General features: G+C 37.2%; 1 protein-coding gene across 1 annotated transcript; it reads left to right on the forward strand.

Moving 5' to 3' along the window:
• The first annotated feature begins 248 nt into the window (after nt 1–248).
• Nucleotides 249–8,546, forward strand: TRMT10C (tRNA methyltransferase 10C, mitochondrial RNase P subunit). Its single transcript, XM_020999865.2, has 3 exons — nt 249–573; nt 1,007–1,184; nt 7,009–8,546. The coding sequence occupies exon 3, from the start codon at nt 7,021–7,023 to the stop codon at nt 8,290–8,292; it is 1,272 nt and encodes a 423-aa protein (XP_020855524.1). The 5' UTR covers nt 249–573; nt 1,007–1,184; nt 7,009–7,020; the 3' UTR covers nt 8,293–8,546.
• The last annotated feature ends 341 nt before the right edge of the window (nt 8,547–8,887 follow it).

The raw sequence follows: 8,887 nt of genomic DNA on the forward strand, positions 1-8,887 counted from the left end.
ATGGGAGTTAGAAAACGAGGCTGCAAATTGTGCACAGCATTAGGATTTTACCCTGGAAGCAACAGGGAGTCCTTGGAGACAAATCAGCAGGGTGACACAACCGTATGCATTCACCAGAAACACTGATGTGTCTACGCCACGCGGCGCCGCCCTGCACGTGACACAACACTGAACTTTCGGCCGCACGCCTCGGCCGGAAGGCCGCGCGCCACATCACGTGGGCCGGGCGGGGCAGGGCTCGAGGAAACCTCTAGTCTGGGAATCACCGAAAAGAGCGGGGAATAGGAGCCACTGGCTCCGTGCCTCCCATTCCCCACCCTCAACCGGCAAACTAACTGACAAACAAACAAAACAGACACCTCCACTCTTAAATTTAGGGCCAAAATAACCACAACCGCTTGGCCATTTCGTTCCCTACGCCATCAAAGGGCGTCCGCGTAAGCTTTGTCTCGGCGGGGCGTACGCTGCTGCGTAACATGAGACGCGAAGCGGGACTTCCCGTCCCGCACTTATGTGACCTCAGAATGACTTCCGGGACGGACCTAGCTAGAGTTTATCGCGCTGCGTCTGAGGGTGAGTGCGGAGGTTGTCTGCTTTTTCTTGGGTTTCCGGTGCAGTTAACTTAAAGATCTCAGGCCCACCGAGTGAAGCAGGGGCTCAGTGGAGTGGGTAGAGGGGCGCGAAAGGAGAGAGCCGGGACTTGGCTTCTTAACAAAAAGTTCACAGATAGAAGCATTTGAATGGTGCAGTTTACTTTTTACCTCTTCCCTTGTAACTATCCTGTGATGGAAGCAAGGGCTACCGTCCGCATTGTACCAGTGAAGACTGAGGATCAGAGTTTAAAGATTTTTTTTTCCCCAAATCAAAGCTGCATCCCTTAAGAGTGCTTAATACAGGAGCCAGGAACCTTTCTCACCTATGTTATATCCCCAATACCACGTGCACGTTTTTTACACTAGAAATTGAGTTATGTAAAATGTTTTTTTTTTATCTTTTATTTTTCTAGCGTGAATCACCACCAAGAAAACTGCACACATGTTTGGAGTTTAGAGACTTCATGAGAGATGGCGTGCTGATGCCGTTAAAGTAAAATTTATTCTGCTTTTCTGACCTATATCCTTTAATGAAAAGGGCTTACAAGGTCAATAAAGAGGACTGCACCCAAAATCAGAAACCGTTGCTGGGTAAGGGGTTACTTCATAGCTAAACAGTGGCTTTTGAAATGTCATTTATGCACGGAAACTCTATAGTAAGAAATTTAAGTGAGTAAAATTACAGTACTGTATTTAACATTAAAAATAAGTATCTGAAGGAGCCAGGCATTTTATTGCATTATTATAACTTAGGTTTACACATATTTTTCTTGGAGAATGGCGCCGTTTAATTATTATGGTAACATCAGTGATTAAAGCAGCAGTTAAAATTGAAAAGTTGGAAGGATCCTTAGAATTATCTAGTGTTTCAAAATAGTACCTAATTTTAATTTTTTAAATTTTTTTTTATTTTGATGTATCAACAATCACTTCCATATGCTTTTGAGTTAAAAATTTTTCTCCCCATTCCTCCCCCACCCTCCCCAAGACGGCGCACAATCTGATATAAGCTTTACATTTACATACCCATTAAACATATTTTCACATTAGTGAAGTTGTAAGTAAAAATTAAAACCAATAGGAGGAACCATCAGAAACATGAAACAAAACTCAACAGAAGGTAAAAATAAGTGATAGCGATTCGACTTCCATAGTTCTTTCTTTGGATGTGGAGACAGCATTTTCCATCCTGAGGCCTCTGGAGATGTCTTAGATCCTTGTAATGCTGAGAAGGGTTCAGTTTAACAATCTTAGTCATTGCATAACGTGGCTGTTATTGTGTCAAAATAGTACCTAATTTTAGAGAATTAATAATGCAATTTTAATACAGAATTCCGTATGTTTAGACTATATTTACTTTTGGGAATGGTAGACATGGAATATCAGTTCACCAGGTAGCTCCTTACCAGGTGGCTATCACAGCTTCTTTAGTCTTTTCTCCTTAATGCTTTTCTGGTTGAATTTTTAGGCTTTTCTGTCCTTAAGGATTCTTATTGACAGTCTGTCCCTGATCTCTAAAAGCAGTAAGTGAAGCAATATGGAAGAAGAGATCACTTAGTTTGGGCCCAAATATAGCTTTAATGCATTTCTCCCCCCCCCCATTTATTATTTGTTTTTAGCATTCTTTTATTTTTCAGTTGTGAATTCCAGATTCTCTCCCTCCCTCACCCACAGAGAAGGCAAACAATGTATACAAGTGAAATTATTTCCATATTAGCCATATTGCAAAAAAAAAAAAGGCAAGAAAAGTAAGCTGAGAAAATTTTACTTCAGTTTTTCACTCAGACATTATCATTTCTCTCTTTGGAGGTAGATAGCATTTTTCATCATGAGTCCTTTGAATTTTCTTGGATTGTTGTATTGCTCAGAGTAGCTAAGTCTTTCAAAGTTGATCATAATTAAAACATTACTGTTGCTGTGCACACTGATCTCTCCCAGGTCTTCTCACTTTATTTTGCCTCAGTTTACATAGGTCTTGCCATGTTTTTCTGAAATAATCCCTGCCCTACCCTACCATTTTGTCATTTCTTATAGCACAATGATATTCCATCACAATCATATGTCACAGCTTATTGAGCCATTCCCCAGTTGATAAGTATGCTCTCAAATTCTAATTTGCTACCTCAAAAAGAACTGCTATAAATCTTTTTATACATAGATGTCCTTTTCCTTTGATCTCTTTGGGATATAGATCTAGTAGTGGCATTGGGTATGGCATAATGGTATCAATTAGAGGGTATGTATAGTTTTATAGACATTGGGACATAGTTCCAAATTATTTTCCAGAATAAATAAGTGAACCTATTTTCCTTCATCTCCTCTCGAATTTGTTATTTCTGAGAAGTGTGAGGTAAAACAACCTCAGAGTTGTTTTAATTTGCATTTCTCCAATCGATAGTGATTTAGAGCGTTTTTTTCCCTATGACTATATAGATAGATTTGATTTCTTCTTAAAACTACCTGTTCATATCCCTTTACTATTTATCAATTTGAGAATGGCTCTTATTTTTATACATTCTGTATATATTTAGAAATGAGGCCTATGTTAGAGAAACTGTTAAAATTTTTGCTATTACTTCGTTGTGTATGGTACCTTTAGTAAAATATAATTTCCTGGATTATCTCTTTTAATTACATCTATTTTTCCTTTTGCTTTTGTTTTGTCTGAGATCATGATTTCTATCCCTGCCTTTTTTATTTCATCTGAAGCATATTAGATTTTGCTCCAGCCCTTTATTTTAAGTCTTTGTGAGTCTTATTGTTTCAGGTGTGTCTCTCGTAAACAACATATTGCTAGATTCTGGTTTCTAATACATTCTGGTTTTTGGGTGAGCTTATCCCATTCACATTCATAATTATGATAACTGTTTCTGTCCATCTCATTTTCTTCTGTTTATTCTTTTCTCTTTTTATCCAGTCAAAAGTCTGTTTTGCTTCTGACCACTACCTGCCTTGATCCACCTTCCCTTTTGTGATTTCCACCCCCTTTCTCTTATATTTCCTTCTCCTCCCACTTCCTGTTGGGTAAGATAGATTTCCATTCCCAGCTAAGTGTGTGTGTGTATGTTGTGTGTATTCAGGGTTAGCATCCTATTCTAACCGTAACCCTAAATGCCTCTGACTCCTACTCTAACCCTCTTTGAATCAATTCCAATGGGAGTGTGTTGCAAGCATTCTTCACCCCTCCATTTCCACCTCCACTGTAAATACTCTTCCTTATCACCTCTTTTATGTGAAAAAAATTTCCCCATTATGCTTCTGCCTTCCCCCTTCTCCCAGTGCTTCCCTTTTTCTCATCCCTTCATATTTTTTTGGAGATCATCCCAACATAATGACTCATGCCTATGCCTTCTGTCTTTAAAGACTCCTGACTGCCCTAAAAACTGATAAAGTTTAACTCTTAAGATGTATCATCTTCCCATGTAGGAATGTAAATATTTTTACTTTATTGAGTCTTCTATGATTACTCTTTCATGTTTACCTTTTTATGTTTCTCTGGAGTCTTGTGTTTAATGTCAAATTTTCTATTCCTCTCTGGTCTTTTCATTAGGAATGATTTAAAGTCCTCTTTCATTAAATTTCCATTTTTACCCCCGAAGGATTATGCTGAGTTTGCTGGGTAGGTTAATCCTGGTAGGTTAATCCTGCCTCCTTTGCCTTCCAGAATATTATTTTCCAACCCTTCTGCTCCTTTAATGTGGAAGCTGCTAAATTTTGTTCGAACCTGTGGCTCCACAATATTTGAATTGTACTAACTGTTACAATATTTTCTTCTTGACCTGGAAACTATAATTTGGCTATATTATCCCTGGGAGTTTTCATTTTGGAATCTCTTTTAGGAAGTAATTGTTAGATTCTTTCCATTCTGTTTTAGCCTCAGGATCTAAGATACTGGGGCAGTTTTCCTTTATAATTTCTTGAAATATGATGTTTGGGTTCTTTTTAAATCAAATTATCTCTCCTAGATATATTTCCTGGATCATTTGTTTTTCTGATGAGATATTTCACATTTCTTCTATTTTTTTCATTGTTTTGATTTTCTTTTATTGTTTCTTGGTGTCTTATAGAATCACTAGCTTCCAGTAACTCAGTGCTAATATATATATATATATATAATTTACATTTAATTTTTTTAATTTATTTTTTGTTTTTTGGTGAGGCAATCGGGGCTAAGTGACTTGCCAAGGGTCCGTCAGATAGCAAGTGTCAAATTTCTGAGGTCGGATTTGAACTCAAGTCCTAACTCCAATGATGGAGCGCTATCCATTATGCCACCTTGCTGTCCTGCAGTTCTGATTTTTTGAGAAATTATTTTTTGCAGTAAGCTTTAGTACCTTCTTTTTGCATTTGGCAAATTCTGCTTTTTAAAAAGTTCTGTTCTTTAATTTATGTGCCTCTTTTGCCATTAGGCCAATTCTGATTTTTAAGTTGTTATTTTCTTCAGTATTTTTTTTGTACTTCTTATATATAGTAAGCTATTAACTCCCTTTCATAATTTTCTTGCATCATTCTCATTTCTTTCCCCAGTTATTCCTCTACCACACATCTCTTTCTTTAAGTCTTCCAGGAATTCTTGTTGGGCTTGTATCCAGTTAGTACTTTTTCTTTGAGGCTTTGCTTGTGGCTGTTTTCACATTATTGTCTTCTGAGTTTGTCTGGGTCTTCCTTGCCACCATGGTTGCTTTTTATGGCCATATTCTTTTTTTGTTGTTTGCTCATTTTTCTAGCCTTTTTCTTGACTTTGAACTTCAAGTTAAAGTTAGACTCTGCTCACCTACGGTTGCAGAGGCCCTGTCCCAAATTTCAGACTGTTTTCAGAGTTAGTTCCAGGGTTCTGTAAGTTTTCAGTGCTTCCAGGGTGGTAGGATCCTGGATAAGGTGTGGTCACTGCTTTCTCCTATGCTATGTTCTTTACTTAGGAAGGGCCCCTGCTTCCCTGCAGCTGCAAGTGCTAATAACATACCTTTCTGCCATAGAACTGCCACCAGGGCCCATACTGTCTTGTAACCTACCACTAGCTCTCTTCTTGTCCAGGAAACTGTGACTCAGAACTGCTTTGGGCATTAAAGTTGCCACTCAGTGCCAGCAAAGGGTCCTCTGTAAAGAGTCTCTTTCTGACTAGTTGTCAGACCCCCTTACTGTATCTGGGCTGAGAGCTTCTGAAGCTGCTACTGCTGCCACTGCCTCCAAAGTCTGCTGGTGGTGTTGGTGTAATGTGCTAAGGACAGGCCTCCACTCACTGTCACAGATCTTTCCTGCCAAACTCCTAAATTTACTTAAGCTATAAAAATGCATTATGCCTGACTGTAACCTTTTGATGGGTCTACCACTCAAAAATTTGATTTGAGACATTATTTTAAAGTTGTTTGGAGTAGAATGTTGAGAGAGTTCAGCTGGGTTACTGACTCTAATCCACCATCTTGGATCTGTCTCCTTTCAGTGCAGAGGTTTCCAAACTTATTTTGCCTACTGCCCCCTTTAAAAAAATTTTTTTTTTACTCAGCACCCCCCTGGAAATCTACTTTCTTTAACCCTTTAATGTTTTTTTTAATTTGCCTCATTTCAAAAAAATATGAATTTTTTAATGGTGCATCTTAAATTTAATAAATTATAAATTTGTGGGAGTTTTCCTGCATTGAAATTTTGATGATGCAGTATTGTATCATGTAAGTGTATAGTATATTGTAAATGCACATATTACTGCCAGTGCATGCTGGACTTCCTGACACACTCATCAGCCAACACTAGCTTGTTAAGGCCAGTTGGATGACTTGACCAGTGATCAGTTATAACTTGAATTTTCTGTGTTTATTTGGAAAACGATGTAATCACTATGACTTTAACTGTTAACACAACTGATGAAACATGTACAATGGTTTCTCAGAATTTTCTTCTATTTCCTTGTGCCCCCTCATTTTTATTCAAAATGCCTCCAAACCTACTACTCTGGCGCCACCCCAGCCCTCCTCTCACCAGTTCCAGTGGCCCCCTAGGGCACTTTGGGAACCTATGTTAGTGCTTTTCTTTCCTGTTCACTTGCAGTGATCCCCAGTTCCCTGTTATAAAGAACAGTGGAATCCTTGAAAAATTTTTATAATCACATCTGCATGCATACCCTGCATGCTTTCAGATTGGAAGTTGGCCATGGTTTCTTCAGTCCAAGTTATAGCTGAAACAAAGATGTACCTAAAGTTATGATTATCTGTCACAGATTTCTACCTTTTTTTTCCCCAAAAAAAGTAACCTGCATAATTTAGACCAGTCTCATTAGCAACTAGTTAGGAGAGTGAGACAGCATTATTTATATAATTTCTTTATTTTCTAAACATAAGGTAAATTTTATTTAAAATATAGCTGCTTAAGCAAATAAAGTAAAACTTAAGTAAATTTTCATTATATATTTATTTTTTTTCAGGTCTCCTACAAAATGAGTACCTGTTTCACATTTTTAAGACACTTTGTCAAGCGATCTGTTGTGCCATTTGTCCTTCATAAGAAAGGAACAGGTTTATATTTTACCATTCTACACAAACGCTTTTCTTCTAGAACACCTATTTTGTTTTATCCTAATACGGAGAAAGTCCCACCTATTAAGAAGATAGATTTGGATGAGTGGAAAAATACAATGAAATCTAGTTTACAAGAGGAAAGAAGTAGTTTTACAACCTCAGATGATACTCTAACAGCAACTAGAGAGTGGATTGAGATGTGTAGACTACTTAACAGAGAAGTACCAGAACATATTAGTGATGAGGATCTCAAAATGGTCGCAGAATGTCCCAGCAAAAAGTCCAAAAAGAAAACGCTCAAATATTTATATATCAAGGAAATGCATAAAAAAGCTAAAAAAGAAAAACAGGAAAAGAAAAGAGCAGAAATGGATGAAATTGAAAAGCAAAAACAACTTGGAAATGCTGAAGAATCTGAGAATACAGAGCTAAAGAACACTTTTCTGTTGCCACTTAACGATAGAGCTTTGAAAGCTGAATGGGATTGGAGAAATGCCCAGGCAATGATATTTGGCCAGCCTTTAGTTTTTGACATGGCTTATGAAAATTTCATGCCTCAAAGAGATTTGAAGAATACTGTGTGTCAACTCTTAGAAAGTGAAGGAGCCAATCGAAAAAATATAGATCCATTCCATATATATTTTTGCAATCTCAAAGTCGGTGGTGCCTATCACAAAGAATTGATTTATCGTTATAAAGAGAAATGGGAACAATTGCTTTTGACAACAACAGAAAAGTCACCTGTAGATACATTCCCAAGAGAAAGTCTTATCTATCTGACTGCTGATTCTCCCAATGTTATGACTACTTTTAGACATGATAAAATTTATATAATTGGATCTTTTGTTGATAAGTGCTCGCAACCCCGAATATCCTATGCAAATGCAAAACGACTAAAGATAGCAAGTGAACGCCTTCCATTGGACCAATATCTTCAATGGGAAGTTGGAAATAAAAATCTCACCTTAGATCAAATGATGCGGATATTATTAACTCTTAAGAATACTGGTGATTGGGAAAAAGCACTGGAGTTTGTTCCAAAGAGAAAGCATAGTGGTTTTCATAATGTTTTCGTTAATTCCAACAATTTTGTAATGGATTTACAGAAAAATAAGTTGGAAATTAAGAAATCCTTTCGAAAATTGTCTTCAAATGCACAGAGCCGGGAAACATGGTGGAAGGATGAGTAATAGAATCTTATAAGCAGTATTAGAGTGTTTGAATGATTATCATTAACTTGAACTGTTGTATTTTTCATTAGATTGCTGATTGGGACTTGTGTTCATCTCTTTAAGGTATAGTTTCCATATTACAGGTATGTTAGTTATTCTGATAATTTACTATATAGTGCTCCAGTCTCCTGGAATAGTGCTTTAGTGAGCCCAAGGAAAACTGAACTATTATTAATTGTGCAGAACAATAAATTGTGACATTCATTATCAAACATGGTCTTTCTCTCAGATGATTTGATTCCCACACTCATTAGATTTTTTTAAATTTATTTATTTATTTTTAGTTTTAACATTTACTTCCACAAGATTTTGAGTTCCAGATTTTTTCCCCATCTCTCCCTTCCCTCCGCTCCATGACGGCATGCATTCTAAATACTCCATCTCCCAATCTGCCCTCGCTTCTTTCACGCACACACCCCCTTCTCTTATCCCCTTCCCCTTCAATTTTCCTATAGGGCAGGATAGATTTCTATACCCCTTTTCCTGTATATCTTATTTCCCAGTTGCTTGTAAAAACAATTTTTAACATTTGTTTTTAAAACTTTGAGATCCA

This window comes from Phascolarctos cinereus, unplaced genomic scaffold, assembly GCF_003287225.1.
Source record: "Phascolarctos cinereus isolate Bilbo 61053 unplaced genomic scaffold, phaCin_HiC Scaffold_726;HRSCAF=1367, whole genome shotgun sequence".
Taxonomy (NCBI): domain Eukaryota; kingdom Metazoa; phylum Chordata; class Mammalia; order Diprotodontia; family Phascolarctidae; genus Phascolarctos; species Phascolarctos cinereus.